General features: G+C 46.6%; 1 protein-coding gene across 1 annotated transcript in view; it reads left to right on the top strand.

Moving 5' to 3' along the window:
- LOC126285268 (WSCD family member AGAP003962-like) overlaps positions 1–21,662 on the top strand; it is a 285,470-nt gene that overhangs the window by 178,693 nt on the left and 85,115 nt on the right. Inside the window, exons 4-5 of the mRNA XM_049984558.1 lie at positions 7,557–7,797; positions 19,804–20,055. Coding sequence (XP_049840515.1) covers positions 7,557–7,797; positions 19,804–20,055 — 493 coding nt within the window. The remainder of the gene's footprint in view (positions 1–7,556; positions 7,798–19,803; positions 20,056–21,662) is intronic.

Below are 21,662 nucleotides of genomic sequence, written 5' to 3'. Positions count from 1 at the left end.
ACCGATACGTTTGTTTCAGTGGTGGTGGACGCGCATCTACCATCACCAAGGCAAGTAAGAGGAGGGCACCGACAGGAAGTCCCGTCCCATCAGGTGCAGGGCCTCGCTTTTGATGTTAACAGGCAGCCTTGTCCGGCGGAGGCAACTCATCCGGAGGAGGGGGCGTATCTTCCTCAATCCCTTCGGCCCATGCTCCTATGCCATGGGTCCGTCCAGTGTCCATGGGAATTGCGTCGTGGTGAGAGAGATCTGGAGTTGTCGGCGGGGAGACACGCGTCTCAACCGGCGCACCGATCGTTACATTGTGCGTGGCGACCTCCATAGAGGTCCCGTCCTGCGAAATGTCTTGGTCATCGTGAAAGTTGTCCGCCGACATCTGCATGGAAATGTCGGTTGGTTGGGTGTCGTCTTCGTCGTCGCGGGTGGCGACGCTTTGAGAGCCCGTGGGTGAACGGCGACGGCGTTTGCGCCTACGTGGCGAGCGTTGTTTGCGCACGTGTTCCTCAGTGTCGGACGACGGCAAGGAAGAGCGTCGACCTGGTTCGAATGCGTCGGTGGGTACAATGAAATTGTCAAACAGGTGTTGTGAAGAAGTACTGTTCTCCTCAGCGTCCGGTGCGGGAGCCTGTTCGGCGGCAAGGTTGTCAGGTGGGACGTCCGCACCGTCCATAGGTGACTGGGACGGTGGGACGTGCCGATCGGAAGGAACGGGCGACGGACTGGACGAAACTGTAGACGTGGCAAGAGCCGCTGCGTAAGTGACCGGTAGGGCGGTCATAGTGGGTGTGACGGACGCTTCCGACAACGGGAGCTGCGCGACACGTCGTTGAATGCATTCAGACCGTAGGTGACCTTCTTTCCCGCAACCGGAACAGGTTCGAGGTTGGCCGTCGTACATTATAATGGCACGGCAGCCTCCGATACGTAGATAAGAAGGCACGTGTTTCTGCAACTCGATGCGGACCTGTCTAACACCGTTTAAAACGGGATAGGTCTGAAATTGTACCCATCGTTCGGCAACATGTTCCAGAACGTTGCCATAGGGACGGAGCGCCTCGATGACGACGTCTGCAGGTAGTTCGAACGGCAGTTCGAATATCCTTATCGTCCGTGTGCCGAGACCTGCGTGATCGACGGTAACGGGTCCGACGTTGCCGTCGGAATGGCAGAAGCGCAGTCCACGTTTTGTCTCTTGAAGCACCTTGTCGCACGCCGCATCGTTGATCATTTTGACGTAGACGGTACTGCTAACTATCGACAAGTGGATACCAATTAGATCCGTTGGTGGTATCTTAACTTCATCGCGAATAAATCGTTCTACCTCCAGGGCCTTGGGTCGGGCGAAGTCGGAACAAAAGTTGAAACGTAATGTCTTCTTCCGATAGTTGTGCGCCATGGTGGTCTAGACGGGAAAACGGCACTTACAGCGGCCGAAGTAAACACAAACACACCGTGCGCGCCTCGCCCGCAGCGCTCTGGCGCGTGACCGCCTCGCAGCACTGCCGGCGGCAGACTTTTTAAATTCTGGAGGCACTGGGTATTGATCCCAGTACCTCTCGCATACTAAGCGAGCGCTCTACCATCTGAGCTACGCCCGCCCCCCCACCAACTGAGCTACCGAAGCACGACTCACGCCCTGTACTCACAGCTTTACTTCTGCCAGTATCCGTCTCCTACCTTCCAAACTTTACAGAAGCTCTTCTGCGAAACATGCAGAACTAGCACTCCTGAAAGAAAGGATACTGTGGAGACATGGCTTAGCCACAGCCTGGGGGATGTTTCCAGAATGAGATTTTCACTCTGCAGCGGAGTGTGCGCTGATATGAAACTTCCTGGCAGATTAAAACTGTGTGCCCGACCGAGACTCGAACTCGGGACCTTTGCCTTTCGCGGGCAAGTGCCACTACATGTACGAATATAAATTTGTGACCAATTTGCATAACTTCTTCGTAGTTTTTTCCCTCCGACATTTGAACTGACTTACTCAGCCAGTTATTGGCGGAAGTACAAATCAGCTCGACACTTTTCGCAGCAACGAACAGATAAAAATCCTAGGGCTGGCCAGGCATCAAACCGGAGACCTGTGGATTTGCATCCTGTCACTTTGACACTTACCCCCTGAGACACACAATATAAACGTACGTAACGCATACGTAGTGTCATAATCATCATCACACACTGCTGAGTGTTATGACCCGCACGAAGCAAGCGACTCCATCCTCGGCTGTTATCAGCTTTTCGAGGGGCGTGCTGAAGACGCAGACTGGAGATCTTCTCGATTGTTTAATCCATCCACGTGCTCGTTGATCTCCCCCTCGGTCTCATCCACTCGATCTTTTCCTCCACGATTATTTCCTCTAGATTTTCTCAATCTCTTTTCACAATACTGACGAGGAAGTGTTGAATTTTTTAGTTGACACAAGAAGAAAGGAGATGCTGAGCCTCTCTGTAAGTAACACGTTAGTTCTTCTTTTGGGCCATTTTAAGCACAGCATCCCAGCACCCTCCGAGAGGACGAAACCTCAAATCGCTCAATACTCTGCTTGTCGCTGGACCTAAGGGTCCGCATTTCGCGAAGAAGGCGCTCTCTGTGCAGTTCGTTATCACTCTGCTCCTTGGTGAGCTCCTAAATAACCAGTGGCCCCTGCGTCATACGTCTTCATATCTCGTCTCCACAAACTCTCGTGTCGCAGATGGCTGAACCGGGATAAATGAAAGAATGCAAACATTCACTTTCTTTAACACACCTGTGAGTTGTACCTGTGCTCCTCGATGAGTTGTCACGAGTTTGGACTTGCTGAGATTGATGTGTATTGCAGTAATGTTCTTTAGGTTTTTTAGTAACTCAGCAAGTTCATCTTCGCTGCTGGCGAAAAGGAAGTGAGACCTCAACAAATCGAAGTTGTCTGTATTTATTCCACCGTTTGCGACACCTATAAGTCCAACCATCAAAAGATTTCCTAATGACATGTTTGGTATACATGTCGTACAGTTGGGGGGACAGGACACAATACTGTCTGATGCTTTTGGGCAAGTCAGAGTTCCAGCACCTGTCTTCACAGCTGCAAGGTGATTGTTGTGTAGACGTGTCATCAGTGATATCAAGTGTGATGGTACATGAACTCTACAAATAACTGCGTTGTAATACTGCAGTAATACAGACATTCAGTGACAACCTCACCCGCAACTTTTCTGCGATTGTCTCTCAGATTTTCTTCCGTGATGGAAGATTAATGGCGTCGTTTCGGGTGATCTTCCGAGTCATTCGTTCCGTTTCTCCTACAGTGTGGTTGTAGTTCAGGCAGTGAGTACGTGTAACAACAAAACTCTCTCCATCTTTTGGAAACAGCTGGCTCAGTCGTCAAAATATGGCGCAGAAAAATGGAAACTACAATTGGGTGAATCACCCGAGACCACACCGTTGAATTTTCCATCAGCTTGCTCCATTCGTCGCTTGGCATGTCGGCTTTGTAGGTGTCAAGCAACGGTAGTGGAGGCAGTAACAGCAATTTTACTTTGCTTCGTAAGAGGTACATCTACACCTACATTTATACTCCGCAGGCCACCCAACGGTGTGTGGCGGAGGGTACTTCACTTACCACTGTCATTATCTCCCTTTTCTGTTCCACTCGCGTATGGTTCGCGGGAAGAACGACTGCCGGAAAGCCTCCGTGCGCGCTCGAATCTCTCTGATTTTACATTAGTGATCTCCTCGGGAGGTATAAGTAGGGGGAAGCAATATATTCGATACCTCATCCAGAAAATCACCCTCTCGAAACCTGGACAGCAGGCTACACCGCGATGCAGAGCGCCTCTCTTGCAGAGTCTGCTTCTTGAGTTTGCTATACATCTCCGTAACGCTATCACGCTTGCCAGTAACCCTATGACGAAACGCGCCGCTCTTCTTGGGATGTTCTCTATCTCCTCCGTCAACCCGACCTGGTACGGATCCCACACCGATGAGCAATACTCAAGAATAGGTCGAACGAGTGTTTTGTAAGCCACCTCCTTTGTTGATGGACTACATTTTCTAAGGACTCTCCCAATGAATCTCAACCTAGCACCCGCCTTACCAACAATTAATTTTATATGATCGTTCCACTTCAAATCGTTCCGCACGTATACTCCCAGATATTTTGCAGAAGTAACTGCTACCAGTGTTTGTTCCGCTATCATATAATCATACAATAAAAGATACTTGTTTCTATGTATTCGCAATATAGTACTTTTGTCTATGTTAAGGGTCAGTTGCCACTCCCTGCATAAAGTGCCTATCCACTGCAGATCTTCCAGCATTTCGCTGCAATTTTCTAATGCTGCAACTTCTCTGTATACTACAGCATACTGTAAAGTCAGTGAAGGTGTTTCCTGCTTTAGTTACGGTATTTGGCACATACGAGCTGACTTCAAAGAGAAAGGTACACGTTATTACGGCAGGCCAAGTAACTTTTTCTGTTATTGCCGTGCTGCATTTCGAAGTTACATTACAGTATTTTTCAAAATAGTCACCGAGTCTCTGTGAACAACGGCTGGTGCGTTCTACCAGTCGTTCAGTTCCTCGATGACAGAAATCCGGCTGCTGGTCACGGAGCCGCTCGAGAGCTGCTGTGTGGCGGATTAACACCACCCGCGTCTGTGTGGACTTGTCCAGATTGTTGGCGCCATTTAACTACAGCTGCAGGCGATATTGGCATTTGGACATGCACTGCCAGAATTTCAAGGTGAATCTGTGTCCATTCTAGGCGTTCTGTCCCTAACATTCGTACTGTACCGCCCGCTTCACGTCTGGAGTACGTTTACGCCTCCAGTTGCCGGGCCGTTCCTTTCTCACTCCGTCACGCCCTTGTTATCCGAACCGCAGCGGAACTGTGTCCGCTGGAAACCCATAAGATGTTGTCTCCTCTGACAACGCGGCCCTCTTGTTGCGCAGTGGTCATACAGTGGGGCGACCCGTGTGACTTACTGTCTGAAGTCAGTAAGTATGTCGCGATACCGCGTAGGAATTTTCGCTCGACGGAAGATCCACTAGCTGGTACAGTACTACGTGCGGTGATGATACTTTTTTTTCCACTAGCTGCTTATTTTTTATGACCCACCGTCTAATCTCTTAAGGTGGGTCTTATGTTGCCACTTAGCCGCTGTGACTGGGCCCGGAGTCCGGAGTGACTGAGAGTGACTCCACCCCGGCTCCCCTCCCCACTCACACCGTTTCCCGTGTCCCGTCACGTGGTGGCGGGCCATATCTGTTTACATCCATTTGATATCTTTTTTTTTTTGGTGCAGCATTAGAAAAACTTATAACTAATACAAAATCAAGTGAGATATTAATAAACAAAGCGAAATTAAATATTTAGAAAGAAGGAAGGAAGAGAACTGAATAGAGAAGAGATAGGTATAATATTGCCCGTGACCTGGTTGTGGGCGGCGGCCCGGGTCTTGGAATGACCCTCAAGACGCTGGCCGTCGCTCACCGTGCCTTTAACATCTACCACCCTAAAAACTAACTTAACTAGAAGGGATTAGGGTACGTTAAAGCTAGAAACTAAGACCTCTATGTCCAGCCTGCTAAACTATTTACGATATACAGTAGAGAGGTAACTGATTTTGTGCTTGGCTCAAAGTCGCTAATGAAAGGTAATGACGCTAACGGTTTGTGTTGAGCCTACAAGGCTCCTGGTAGAGTATATCAGGCGCAAGCACCTCCCGGCCCCGCCGACATCACGACCTGAACGGTGGTTTTCCCCGATCTACCATAGGTATCCGTCGGGTTGGGCTCAAAAGAGAGGGACCACAATTAAGATCCTTCCATCCAGACTGTGCGCTGCCTCTTAACGGAAGGCGTTGGTCCCTTGAAGAGGTACCTAGCTTTAATCTCTTATTAGACATGGAGATGCTGTTAACTATTTACATATAAGGTGGAGTCTGTTTTTAGGATTCTGTGTGACTTGTGCACCTCTTGTCGGTTGTTCCAAACTGTTCTTTGAAGTGGACTTGGTTGACACTGTGGATCATCCGCGCTGGACGCTTCAAAATCTGTGTTGGTGCCCTGGTCTCTATCTGTTTCTTCTTCATCACTCGTGGTGCTGATCTTATCTGTGTCTCCCTGGGAACCGTGATGTCTGTCTGGACCGACTTGCCTTCGGTAGGGTCTGTTGCGCAAGTATTCTATTTGTTGGATCTTCGAGATTTCGTCAGTTTGTTTGTTGAGTTCAGTCCACCTTTCCGGGTCGCGTATTATGGCATGTAGTTCGTTCTGTGTGTTCAGGCGATTTATGTGTACTGTATGTCTTGTGTTTGTGCGTTGCCCGCAGAAGAAGACAGTATGTTTAGGGGAACCTTCTTCCCCGCATGTGCATCTATTAGTCTGCTGGAGACTCACGTGGTACAGGTGCGTGGGATAAGGGCCATGTCCTGTGATGAAATTTACCATACCGCGGCTGGGATCGATATGTTTTAGTTTTAATCTTTCCCGGATGTCAGGGAAGAAGCTGTGTACACGGCGGCCCTTATCGCTGTTGGCCCACTCGCTCTGCCAGGCATCCACTCGCCATGCTCTGAGTTGGCGTGTTGTCTCAATCGGTACACCAGTGATCTGCCGAACCTGGTCTGTTCTCCCCATCCTAAGCCAGTACATTGCTGCGCGGTACCTGATGGTGATATCTATGGGGCAGATTCCCATGACGGCACATAGTACGCCATTTGATGTTGTGTTGAATGCCCCTGTTAGTCGAAGTAGAGCACTTCTTTGCCCTCGACGTACAATGGTTCTGTTGGTTGACAGATTTAACCCGTGGGCCCACGTACTGGCAGCAAAGCATAGTACTGACTCGAAGAGAGCGCAATGGTATGTTCGTGTGACTGACAGGGGCAGTCTGAATTGTTCCGAATTTAGCCTAGCCAGTTTGTGTAGTATCTTTTCTGCTTTGTGTGTGCATATTCGCATGTGTTCGTGGAAGTTCAGTTGTTCGTCAATGTATACTCCTAGACAGCGTGTGACTGCTAGTCTTTTCATGTTTGTGTCCCCGATTTTGACTATTGGCTTCCTGCGCAGTATACCCTTTAGCAATGTATAAGTTGTTTTGTTTCCTGCTACCTTTAATTTATTGTCTGTGCACCATTGGGTTATTGTCCGAAGTGTTTCATTGGCTCTTTCTTCTAGCTGGGCGCGGTTGTTTGCTGAAACTACGACGAGTAGATCGTCAGCATAAGCGACAACTCAATCTGTCAAGATGTGCTACTCTAGTAACTGTAGGAGCGATTCTATAACTATGTCCCAGAAGATGGGGCCGCAGATCGACCCTTGTGGACGGCCTTTTGTAATTCCACTTTCTGGTTGTCCATTTGCCAAACGACCGTTCTGTCTCTGTAGTAGTCCATGAAACAATTATACACAGACTCCGGTACCTGCAGCTGTCTGAGCCTCTTGAACAAGGCCGGCCACCAGAGGTTGTCGAAAGCACCTGAGATGTCTATCATGTGGAAGTGTGTATTTGGAGGGTGCGCTGCTGGCAGTACCGCCTAGTGAACTCAAAATTTAGCCGCGCCGTCGTTTGCAGGGCTTGGCACACAGCCTGCGGGGAGGCGTCGGCGGGCGACACCTGGGCAGCATCGAGATGCCGGCGGGCGCCAGGGGGCAGGCCGGGGGCGGCGTGGGCGGCGCGGGGCGGCGGGCGCGCAGCCGCCTCCACTGGTGCCGCCCCCTGCACTTCCTCAGCCCCCCGGGGCCCGTCGTGGCGCTCGTGTCGTTCCCCGGCAGCGGCAACACCTGGCTTCGTTACCTGCTGCAGCAGGCCACAGGTGAGCGCAGGGCAGCCGCCTCCACGCACTCCCTAATGTCGACTGCCGAGGCCTACCAATCAGTCCAGAGTTCTACCCACTCGAAATAATGACTGCAGACAGCCGCTTCCGTGCATAACTGCAAACCTACCATCGTGATACAGTCTCTTACCCTCCACAACACAGTATCTTCCCCGCATATTAGTTTCTCTCCTGTCACATCTGCATCGCAGTGTCTTATTAGAAAATGTGGCCAGGAGCTTTTAGAACCAATACGCCCGTGGTATTCGAGATTAAACACATTACAAATATCTCACCAAGCTTCAGACAGTCGTTTTTGTTCCTTATAATGTATTATAAAGGTGGCAGGGGTAAAATACAGGGAGCGAAGGACTATTTACAATTTGTACGGAAACCAGATGACAGTTATAAGAGTCGAGGGAAATGAAAGGGAAGCAGTGGTTGGGAAGGGAGTGAGACAGGGTTGTAGCCTATCCCCGATGCTATTCAATCTGTATATTGAGCAAGCAGTAAAGGAAACAAAGGAAAAGTTCGGAGTAGGTATTAAAATCCATGGAGAAGAAATAAAAACTTTGAGGTTCGTCGATGACATTGTAATTCTGTCAGAGACAGCAAAGCACTTGGAGGAGCAGTTGAACGGAATCGAGAGTATCTTGGAAGGAGGATATTTGATGAACATCAACAAAAGCAAAACAAGGATAATGGAATGTAGTCGAATTAAGTCGGATGATGCTGAGTGAATTAGATTAGGAAATGACACACTTGAAGTAGTAAAGGAGTTTTGCTATTTGGGGAGCAAAGTAACTGATGGTGGTCGAAGTACAGAAGATATAAAATGTAGACTGGCAATGGCAAGGAAAGCGTTTATGAAGAAGAGAAGTTTATTAACATCGAGTATAGATTTAAGTATCAGGAAGTCGTTTCTGAAAGTATTTGTATGGAGTGTAGTCATGTATGGAAGTGGAACGTGGACGATAAATAGTTTGGACAAGAAGAGAATAGAAGCTTTCGAAATGTGGTGCTACAGAAGAATGCTCAAGATTAGATGTGTAGATCACATAACTAATGAGGAAGTACTGAATAGGATTGGGGAGAAGAGAAGTTTGTGGCACAACTTGACTAGAAGAAGGGATCGGGTGGTAGGACATGTCCTGAGGCATCAAGGGATCACAAATTTAGTGTTGGAAGGCAGCGTGGTGGGTACAAATCGTAGTGGGAGACGAAGAGATGAATACACTAAGCATATCAGAAGGATGTAGGTTGCAGTAGGTACTGGGATATGAAGAAGCTTGCACAAGATAGATTAGCATGGAGAGCTGTATCAAACCAGTCTCAGGACTGAAGACCACAACAACAACAACAACAATGTATTTGTAAGTGTATTATTGTTTTAAATGTATTATTGTTTTCCTCAAAGGCTGCACTGCAGTCTGGTTTTATGTGAACAACACATAAATAAATAAAACAAAAAGAACAGTTAAGTGGAGGATATAAGAACCATACCGCAACAAAGGTCAAAAATTAATTATCATTGTAGTGTTGCTTACGCTGCTAAACATTGCATTTTAGGGCAACAACAAATTTATAGTAAGTGGCAGGTGTCATTAGAGTCATTTCATTTCATGAAATAATGGATTAACTAGGCACTCATCTTTTCGTGTTTCCCACGTGAACTCATGGCTCAATCGTCGAAAATCTAGGTAGTGATGATTCCAAGCTCGGATGCAAAGAGGCCTAGGTGTTATCCTGCGATATTCAAAAGTTTTATAGATGTGTTTCATAAACCATTCTTGAAGATTAATCTTTTGCAAGTTAGGACAGTGGTGAAGTAAAAAAGTAATCAGTACACCGAATTTAAGTTACACTTCTTTTTATTACTTTTCTTGCAACATAACTTCACAATATAAAACATACTGAAAAATATCTTCCGCGCTGTTAAAGTTCACATTTCATAAACTGACTACAATTTGCGTCCTTCCAACATGACGACCAAGACTTGACTCTGTAATAACTGCTTACGCGACCAAAAATCAGAGTTACAAGTACGCCAAAGATCATAGTGACAAAAGGAAGAATACAAATAAGAATAATATAATTGCAATGCAAACATATCGACGTATCAAAGTACCTCTAAATTAATGAAATGAAATCTGGATGTTGTCACAGAAATATGTTAATTATTTTACAGAAACACAGCAGAGTATTGCTGGTATCGAGAGGTTGAGGTGAGGTGGCGCAATGGTTACGTAATTCAAGTACCATTATAAGGTTCACATGACTACCAAAGCTAGTCTCGTACCAGAGTCGCCATGTGAAAAACCCTCGAACGAAGGGGACACAGCCGGCCGCGGTGGTCTCGCGGTTCTAGGCACGCAGTCCGGAACCGTGAGACTGCTATGGTCGCAGGTTCGAATCCTGCCTCGAGCACGGCAGTGTGTGATGTCCTTAGGTTAGTTAGGTTTAAGTAGTTCTAAGTTCTAGGGGACTGATGACCTCAGCAGTTGAGTCCCATAGTGCTCAGAACCATTCGAACAATTTTGAAGGGACACATATGTCCCCGATCGACGGAAAAGGGCCCAACGTCTCCACCGTCAATGACAACGAACCCCTTGAGTGCGAGCTCCCTAAATGCCGTTGATGTTTGCGACATTCGACGCCCCACATATCGTCCACCATGCAACCACAACATTGGCTGCTGATGGCAAGCGAGGGCGCGAGTGGAGAGCACATCATAAGGCTACGTAGCGTAGTTGAGCTGCTTAGTCGACGAATGACTCACAGCAGGGTTAAGTGCTAGTGGTGTTGACACAAAGCAGAGCAATGGCAACGATAAACAGCTGCCGAAGTTAAGATTTCGTCAGAAAGGAACCACGGAATTTCGCAGAGGGAAAGAAGGAATTGGCAGATGACATGTTAGCGTCTGTGCACGGTGAGGCAGTGGAATGTGTGCGCTCGACCGTGCGGACAATGTACATCAGCCCTACAATGAACATCAGCCCTACAATGTACATCAGCCCTACAATGTACATCAGCACTACAATGTACATCAGCCCTACAATGTACATCAGCCCTACAATGTACATCAGCACTACAATGTACATCAGCCCTACAGCGTACATCAGCACTACAATGTTTATCAGCCCTACAATGTACATCAGCCCTACAATGTACATCAGCCCTACAATGTACATCAGCCCTACAATGTACATCAGCACTACAATGTACATCAGCACTACAATGTTCATCAGCCCTACAATGTTCATGAGCCCTATAATGTACATCAGCCCTACAATGTACATCAGCACTACAATGTACATCAGCACTACAATGAACATCAGCACTACAATGTACATCAGCACTACAATGAACATCAGCACTACAATGTACATCAGCACTACAATGTACATCAGCACTACAATGAACATCAGCACTACAATGTACATCAGCACTACAATGTTCATCAGCCCTACAATGTACATCAGCACTACAATGTACATCAGCACTACAATGAACATCAGCACAACAATGAACATCAGCACTACAATGTACATCAGCACTACAATGAACATTAGCCCTACAATGTACATCAGCACTACAATGTACATCAGCCCTACAATGTACATCAGCACTACAATGTAGATCAGCCCTACAATGTACATCAGCACTACAATGTACATCAGCCCTACAATGTACATCAGCACTACAATGTACATCAGCACTACAATGAACATTAGCCCTACAATGTACATCAGCCCTACAATGTACATCAGCACTACAATGTACATCAGCACTACAATGTACATCAGCACTACAATGAACATAAGCACTACAATGTACATCAGCACTACAATGTTCATCAGCCCTACAATGTACATCAGCACTACAATGTACATCAGCACTACAATGTACATCAGCACTACAATGTACATCAGCACTACAATGTACATCAGCACTACAAAGTTCATCAGCTCTACAATGTACATCAGCCCTACAATGTACATCAGCACTACAATGAACATCAGCGCTACAATGTACATCAGCACTACAATGTTCATCAGCCCTACAATGTACATCAGCACTACAATGTACATCAGCACTACAATAAACATCAGCACTACAATGTACATCAGCACTACAATGTACATCAGCATACAATGAACATCAGCACTACAATGTACATCAGCACTACAATGTACATCAGCACTACAATGTACATCAGCCCTACAATGTACGTCATCACTACAATGAACATCAGCACTACAATGTACATCAGCACTACAATGTTCATCAGCCCTACTATGTACATCAGCACTACAATGTACATCAGCACTACAATGAACATCAGCACTACAATGTACATCAGCACTACAATGAACATTAGCCCTACAATATACGTCAGCACTACAATGTACATCAGCCCTCCAATGTACATCAGCACTACAATGTACATCAGCACTACAATGTACATCAGCACTACAATGTACATCAGCACTACAATGAACATTAGCCCTACAATGTACATCAGCACTATGATGTTCATCAGCACTACAATGTACATCAGCACTACAATGTACATCAGCACTACAATGTTCATCAGCACTACAATGTACATCAGCACTACAATGAACATCAGCCCTACAATGTACATCAGCCCTGCAATGTACATCAGCCCTACAATGTACATCAGCCCTACAATGTACATCAACCCTACAATGTACATCAACACTACAATGAACATCAGCCCTACAATGTACATCAGCACTACAATGTACATCAGCACTACAATGTACATCAGCCATACAGTGTACATCAGCACTACAATGTACATCAGCACTACAATCTACTTCAGCACTACAATGTACATCAGCAATGCAATGTACATCAGCACTACAATGAACATCAGCCCTACAATGTACATCAGCACTACAATGTACATCAGCCCTACAATGTACATCAGGACTACAATGTACATCAGCACTACAATGTACATCAGCCCTACAATGTACATCAGCACTACAATGTACAACAGACCTACAATGTACATTAGCACTACAATGTACATCAGCACTACAATGAACATCAGCCATACAATGTACATCAGCACTACAATGTACATCAGCACTACAATGTACATCAGCACTACAATGTACATCAGCCCTACAATATACATCAGCACTACAATGTACATCAGCACTACAATGTACATCAGCACTACAATGTACATCAGCACTACAATGTTCATCAGCCCTACAATGTACATCAGCCCTACAATGTACATCAGCACTACAATGTACATCAGCCCTACAATGTACATCAGCACTACAATGTACAACAGACCTACAATGTACATTAGCACTACAATGTACATCAGCACTACAATGAACATCAGCCATACAATGTACATCAGCACTACAATGTACATCAGCACTACAATGTACATCAGCACTACAATGTACATCAGCACTACAATGAACATCTAACCTACAATGTACATCAGCCCTACAATGTACATCAGCACTACAATGTACATCAGCCCTACAATGTACATCAGCACTACAAGGAACATCAGCCCTACAATGTACATCAGCACTACAATGTACATCAGCCCTACAATGTACATCAGCGCTACAAAGTACATCAGCACTACAATGAACATCAGCACTACAATGTACATCAGCACTACAATGTACATCAGCACTACAATGTACACCAGCACTACAATGTACATCAGCACTAGAATGTACATCAGCACTACAATGAACACGATATGTGCACGATAGTGGCCTACCATGTTAGACATATCAAATTGCGCGAGACATAGATTACAGTGATTTCAAGGTAAGCAGTGGATGGTAGCATATCTTCAAACAGTGCTGCAGAATTCGAAGACCTAAGCTAACGCAGTTTTCAAACAATGCGTCAGGTGCGGAATCGGCTCGAAACTTTGTAGCAGCGGTAAACAAATGTATTCCATCGTTCAGTAAGGTATTTGTTTGCAACTCCGACCAGTCAGGATTTGAGGAGAAAATACGTATCAAAGAAACCGTGGAAATTAGAGGTACCAACAGAGTTGGATCAAGATCAACTAACAACAATGCCGTAACGTATTCGTACACAATTATGTCAGCTGTTAATCTGGATCGTAAATTGGCTGAAAAGTTATTGTGCTGCGAGGTGGGGGGTGCTTTGCCCTGCTACGATTCTTTCGTGGGGGCGTGATCTTGCAAAGGTAGTAGGGCATAGTTACGTCACAGCAAGCAAGACTGGGAAAATGGGCGTAACGCAACTACAACTATGGTATAAGCACCGCTTTAGGCCAATAGCTGGTCAAAATAACTTGCTTCTTGTTGAGTCCTGCTCTGTGTATAAAAATCATACCCCTTTAGAGCAAACTGTCAGTCCTCAAGAGTGCGTGATATCGCAGCCATACCATCTGGAACCACTGAACGAATTTAGCCTCTGGTTGTTTAATTTTATTTACGTGCCTATAAATCATATTATCGCTTTATCTGAAAGTACACCTTAAAAGATAGCCAGTTTCACGGTAAGGTCCACGACAGAATGTTTCGAATTCTGTTGCATTCCATCACATCCTATTAGTTCTCATCACTCCGATACATCGATATGATTTCATTTGCATTGTTGGAAATGCCGTGTGGTTAGGGCCTCGTCGGGTAGACCGTTCGCCTGGTGCAAGTCTTTCGAGCTGACGCCACTTGGACGACTTGCGCGTCGATGGGGATGACGATGATGATTAGCGGAGATGAGCGGAGAAAATCTCCGACCCAGCCGGGAATCGAACCCGGGCCGTTAAGTATGACATTCCGTCGCGCTAATCACTTAGTTACCAGGAGCGGAAATTTGCGTTGTTGAAGAGTGAATAGCTGCCTGAACGCCTTGTTCGGTTTGTAACTCCCAACGAGTTCGCCTTCGATCTTGATGCTGTGAACCTTTATGGTCACTTTGGCTCGCCATTTTTCAAATGGTTCAAATGGCTCTGAGCACTATGGGACTCAACATCTGAGGTCATCAGTCCTCTAGAACTTAGAACTACTTTAACCTAACTAACCTAAGGACATCACACACATCCATGCCCAAGGCAGCATTCGAACCTGCGACTGTAGCGGTCGCGCGGTTCCAGACTGATGCGCCTAGAGCCACTCGACCATTTCGGCCGGCACCTGCAATTGAACTTTGATCATGGCGTCGTGTTCTCTTCCTGACGAGTCCAGGGTTTGTCTGAGATATGACGACGGTCGCAGAAAAACGTAGAGGTGGCCAGGTACCAATGCGCGCGTCAGGCGTGTAAGGACTCAGAAGACCATTAGGGCGGCAGACTTGGGCACCAGCAGTGTGCACAGCTCTCGGTCGCCTCTCATCAGTGTCTTGTGCAGTACCTGGACACCATCCTTGTACCTGCTGCCTAACTTTGAACTCAACATTTTGGCGACGGGTCCACGTTTCACGACAGTAATGCACTAGCGAACAACGCCCAGTTTGCGAATAGCTCCATCGAGGAAGAAGGAATGATAGAATGGAATGGGTTGGGGTATCCTGTGGTAGGAAACCGACTGAGCGTACACTGGAGGCAGGTGAAGCCTGGTGAGCGTCATCTACATCTACATCCATACTCCACAAGCTACCTGATGGTGTGTGGCGGAGTGTATCTTCACGACCTCTATCGGTTCTCACCTCTATTCCAGTCTCCTAGTGTTCGTGGAAAGAAGGATTGTCGGTATGCCTCTGTGTGGGCTCTTATCTCTCTGATTTCCTCATTGTCTCTTCGCGAGATGTACGTAGGATGGAGCAATATACTGCTAGACTCCTCGTTGAAGGTATGTTCTCAAAACTTCAACAAAAGCCCGTACCGAACTACTGAGCGTCTCTCCTGCAGAGTCTTCCACTGGAGTTTATCTATCATCTCCGTAACGCTTTCGCGGTTACTAAATGATCCTGTAACGAAACGTGCTGCTCTCCGTTGGATCTTCTCTATCTCTTCTATCAACCCTCTCTGGTACGGATCCCACACCGGTGAGCAGTATTCAACCAGTGGGCGAACAAGTGTACCGTAACCTGCCACCTTTGTTTTCGGATTGCATTTCCTCATCCTCAGGATTCCTCGCAGGAGGCCTCCTCGTACACTGGGTGACCTCATAGGAGACACCCTCCCAGAATGGGCCGTGCTCCACCAGCCAGTTGTGGACCGCCCCGCGGGCGTCTTGCCGAGGACGGCCCCCTGTACGGTGCAGTGGCCTCTGAGCGGCGACGCAGTGCTGTCGCAAAGAGCCCAGTAGCAGGCAGTCGCACTTCTGCATCGGGCAGTCTCTGTGCTCCCCCCCCCCCCCCCCCCCCCGCCGGCTTTGCGCCGCCTAAACCCGCGCCGGCGAAACATTGCACTTGACAGTTCGCTTTTTGTCTAGTAAGGTTGGCTATACTGTAATAGCGATGTTGCAACAGCAGCCTCTGTACACACATCAGACGATACGGTTTTCCGTCCCGTCTAGTAAATGCAAGCGATTGAGCTATTACAGTGTATATAAAAACTCGCTTTTAGTTGTACTACAATGACAAGAAGTAAACAACCGTATTATAATGCATGTAGAAGCATAACAATGCACACCCTTTCGATAATGGAGCAAGGAAATACAAAAAAACAAGCATCTGACGACTGGTACTTTTAAATCAATAATGTAAGTAGTTTACAAAATAAATAATAACCGAGATTGCAATAAATAACCAATATTAGTAATTTTTCACTCACCAATTTACAGCAATAATAGCGCAATTCTATCCAGCTCGCCATCGTCAATGTTGTCCGATTCATCGCCAAAACCGTCTTCATCGTCGTCATCAGCAAGACAAATCATTAATTGTTCATGACAACTCATAAAGCCTTCTATTGTCTGTGCTGCTCGTGTAAGGTTCTCGACATGCTCTACTTTTTTTCTCCATGAGGCTGCGTCCACAAGAGCTTCACGTAACAGCTTTTCCACCTCTGTTTTATAAAGGACTTGTTGTTGTTCCTTACATACATTTTTACATCACTCCATATTAACTCAATAGGTTTGAAATGGCAGTGATATTGTGGCAGCCGTATTACAGTATGACCCTGCTCCTTGGCAATTTCGTCTACTACATATGTAGGTCTCGTAGGCTTATTTTCTTTAACAAGAGAATATAATAGAACCTTTGTCACACTCATATGCGCTGCAATATTTCGAGCCTGTAATCACTGCACCATAACTTCCTTCCGATCATTTGTGGTTGTGGCTTTGTTCTGTATCACCGAATGATATGGAGCATTGTCCATTACAATTGTTGTAGGGACAGGAAATTGTTTTAAAACGTTCCTGAACCACTCAACAAATCGTGTGTGATCCATATCTTCATGGTAATCACCAGTCCTTTTTTGATCTAAAAACTAAAAGTGCGTCGGGGACAAAAGCACTGGAGGAGCCTGCATGGACCACAATTAATCTAGCTTCTCTTCGCGTCGGCTGATGGCCGCTACTGCTGGGTGTGTTATCCGTCCAGCATTTACTGACATCTTCCCCGGCATTAATCCACGTTTCGTCTAGCCTAATTATGGAATGAATGTCTCTGCCCACAACTTTGTGCAAGAAAATGCTACGAGCGGTAACAATATGTGCCCTCTCTAACAGTAATTTGCGTCCGTCTAGCGTTTTGTAACGGAAACCCATATTTTTTAGCACAATTTTTAGTGATGTTTTGCCACCCCTGAAGAGTTCACTTTTTTTAAAGAGAGTAATAACTTGGCTACAGTCGGATACTATTTTCTGCTGTAGTAAGCATAAACATGCCTACGAATTGCGTCAGTCTGGAAAGAATCTAAATCTGTGATAGGACTAGGCTGTTTTTTCTTCTGTCCCGGGGTTGTTAAAAATGTATTATTTGATCCAGACAGCTCGGAATCATTACGGGTCACTTCAGTATCTTCCAAGTTTTGTAGTAATACTCCCTTACTTACTACGGTTTTGCACTAATTCCAAGAGTTTTCGACGTACGTTCCACCACTTTATCGGCAGGAATTGATGGCTGTCCATGAATGCTTACGTAGTTTTTCTCCTGCTCGTAAAACTCACACGAGTTCTGCGTAGTAACACCAGTGCCTGGCTGTTTAGCGGCACCCCTCGACGCAAAGGATTGTCACTAGGCAAACGAAGTCTTTTCGGTGGCATTTTCCGAGTATGTAAACTCACAACGTAACAAAAGTCACAACGATATAGCACACAGCACAACGAAAACACGCGGTAAGCAACATACATTTCACGTTGTATACACATTCACTAAACAAAGCCGGCAACGCGGGAACTTTGACGTCCTTTAACGTACGCCACAGACAGAAGTCTAGAGGTGTAAGATCAGGAGAACGGGTTGGCCAATTTATGCGTCCTTCACGTCCTATGAAACGCCCGTCGAACATCCTGTCAAGAGCCAGCCTAGTGTTAATTGCGGAATGTGCAGGTGCACCATCATGCTGATACCACATATGTCGACGCGTTTCCAGTGGGATATTTTCGAGCAACGTTGGCAGATCATTCTGTAGAAACGCGATGTATGTTGCAGCTGTTTGGGCCCTGCAATGAAGTAACGACCAATGAGGTGGTCGCCAGTGATTCCGCACAATACATTTACAGTCCACGGTCGCTGTCGCTCTACCTGTCTGAGCCAGCGAGGATTGTCCACGGACCAGTAATGCATGTTCCGTAGATTCACTGCCCCGTGGTTTGTGAAACCCGCTTCATCGGTAAATAGGTAGAACTGCAACGCATTCTCTGTTAATGCCCATTGACATAATTGCACTCGATGATTAAAGTCGTCACCATGTAATTGCTGATGTAGCGACACATGAAACAGGTGAAAGCAGTGACGATGCAGTATGGGCATGACACTACTTTGACTCAGTCCACCGGCTCTCGCAGTGTCCCGTGTTCTCGTGTGTGGGTTCATGGCAACAGCAGCTAACACACCAACTGCACCCGCTTGTCCTGTGACGGGCCTGTTACGGACCCGTTTGCGTGCTACGACCATACCTGTTGCATACAGTTGGCGGTAGATGTTTTGCAATGTGCGGCACGTTGGATGCTCTCTGTCCGGGTACCGTTCTGCATACACCCTGCAGGCTTCAGCTGCATTTCGTCGATACTCGCCGTAGATGAGTATCATCTCCGCCTTTTCAGAGTTCGAATACACCATGGTCACAGTTCCTACAACACTACACTATCACAGACGTCTGGTAACACGGTGTACTACAGTTGGTCTGCGTGCGGAGACGAATGCAGAATAACAATAGCAGCAAGCGCTACATGCGGAAACTGCGACAGCTAAACCAAACCACAACAGTGCATTACAGCCACACTCGTAAACACGGTCGTCATCGTAAACATGTTCCTGCAGATGCTGCTCGCCGACCGTGGCCCGTGTTTGTTACAACACGCAACTGAACGTCGGAGATTTCAAGCGTCAACTTTAGGTTACAATATCTCCGGATGTAATTAACATTTTACAATGCAACAAACGGCACTGATTACGTATTTGTTTATATGTTCAGGTGTGCTAACAAAACTAACGTGGTTCCATTTAAAAAAACTGTGTTAAAAGGCATACTTCCGTGCATTTTTGTATGGTTTGTATTAAACAATTACACTAGCCCCTCTCCTCACGTTCGGTCTGTGGAATCGGTTCGTCAGTATTTGATGTGGTTTACGAAATATATCCAGCGGTAACGTTACGTGACTCAGCCTGTATACAACGTTGAATGAGGGTCTTCATAAACAACAGTACTACACAACACATCAGACTACAACCACTATAATGGCGTCCCGCGACTGCAGCGCCATCAGTGAGTCTAGTCTTTGCTGGCGCCCCACGCTGAACGCCTAGCGCCTATCGTTCTTCACTTGTTACTCCGTCACGCTGCCAACTTCGTACGCAAACGCCAAGTGCAATGTTTCGGGTATAGACGTTCGCGCCGGCGTGTTGCAGGCGTGTATACGGGCTCGGTGTACAAGGACTTCGGGTTGCTGAAGAACGGCTTCCCGGCGGAGTCGGTGTGCAACGGGTCGGTGCTGGTGGTGAAGACGCACGAGAGCGGGCCCGAGGCTCGCGCCCCCTTCAGCCGTGCCGTGCTGCTGGTGCGAGCGCCGGCGGCCGCCATCGTCGCAGAGTTCAACCGCCAGAGCGGCGGACACGTCGGCTTCGCCTCGCCCGACCGCTACCACCGCAACAGGGGCAAGTGTGAGTACGCCGCGCCACGCCCAGGTGACCGAGTAACACTTGCTGTGCGGGGTTAAATGTGAGGGCTATCTGAGGGATGTGCGCTGCACGAGCTTCAGTACACGGCAGCAGCAGGTACAGTCTAGCACGGCAAAGAGTCGAACTCAGCTCCGCTGACAGACACGGCCACTTCATGCCGTGCTGTTTCTGCGGTGTGCCAGAGATCACCACACGTAGGGTAAGTACACTGTTTAGGTTTTTACGTTGGTAATCAGTTTGGATTCCGTAGAAATGTTGGAACACGTGAAGCAATACTGACCCTACGACTTATCTTAGAAGCTAGGTTAAGGAAGGGCAAACCTACGTTTCTAGCATTTGTACACTTACAGAAAGCTTTTGAAAATGTTGACTGGAATACTCTCTTTCAAATTCTGTAGGTGGCAGGAGCAAAATACGGCGAGCGAAAGGCTATTTGCAATTTGTACAGAAACCAGATGGCAGTTATAAGAGTCGAGGAACATGGAAGGGAAGCAGTGGTTGGGAAGGGAGTGCGACAGGGTTGTAGTCTCTCCCCGATGTAATTCAGTCTGTATATTGAGCAAGCAGTAAAGGAAATAAAAGAAAAATTCGGAGTAGGTATAAAATTCATGGAGAAGAAACAAAAACTTTGAGGTTCGCCGATGAGAATGTAATTCTGTCAGAGGCAGCAAAGGACTTGGAAGAGCAGTTGAACGGAATGGACAGTGTCTTGAGAAGAGGCTATAAGATGAAAATCAAGAAAAGCAAAACGAGTATAATGGAATGTAGTCGAATTAAGGCAGGTGATGCTGAGGGAATTAGATTAGTAATGGAGACACTTAAAGTAGTAAAGAAGTTTTGCTATTTGGGGAGCAAAATAACTGATGATGGTTGAAGTACAGAGGATATAAAATGTAGACTGGCAACAGCAAGGAAAGCGTTTCTGAAGAAGAGAAATTTGTTAACATCGAGTATACTTTTAAGTGTCAGGAAGTCGTTTCTGAAAGTATTTGTATGGAATGTAGCCACGTGTGGAAGTGAAACATGGACGGTAAATAGTTTGGACAAGAAGAGAATAGAAGCTTTCGAAATGTGGTGCTACAGAAGAATGCCGAAGATTAGACGGTTGAGTACTGGAGGGCAGCGTGGAGGGTAAAAATCGTAGAGGGAGACCAGGAGATGATTAGACTAAGCAGATTCAGAAGGATGTAGGTTGCAGTAGGTACTGGGACATGAAGAGGTTTGCACAGGATAGAGTAGCATGGAGAGCTGCATCAAACCAGTCTCAGGACTGAAGGCCACAATAACAACAACAACGCCACCTAGCGCTCTATATGGAAATCACTGGCTGTGGTGTGTGAAGGCTGTGGCTGGTTTGCATTGTTGGAATTTGCCATTGTAGTGTTGGGCAGTTGGCTGTGAAGAGCGCGTAGCGTTGCGCAGTTGGAGGTGAGCCGCCAGCAGTGGTGGATGTGGGGAGAGAGATGGCGGAGTTTTGAGAGCGGATGATCTGGACGTTTGTCCATCAGAGACAATAAATCTGTAAGACTTGATGTCATGAATTGATATATATAATGACTTTTGAACACTAGTAAGGTAAATACATTGTC

This window comes from Schistocerca gregaria, chromosome 8, assembly GCF_023897955.1.
Source record: "Schistocerca gregaria isolate iqSchGreg1 chromosome 8, iqSchGreg1.2, whole genome shotgun sequence".
Classification (NCBI taxonomy): Eukaryota; Metazoa; Arthropoda; class Insecta; order Orthoptera; family Acrididae; genus Schistocerca; species Schistocerca gregaria.
The sequence above is the reverse complement of the archived record's forward strand: the minus strand, read 5'-3'. Positions and strand labels throughout refer to the sequence as shown.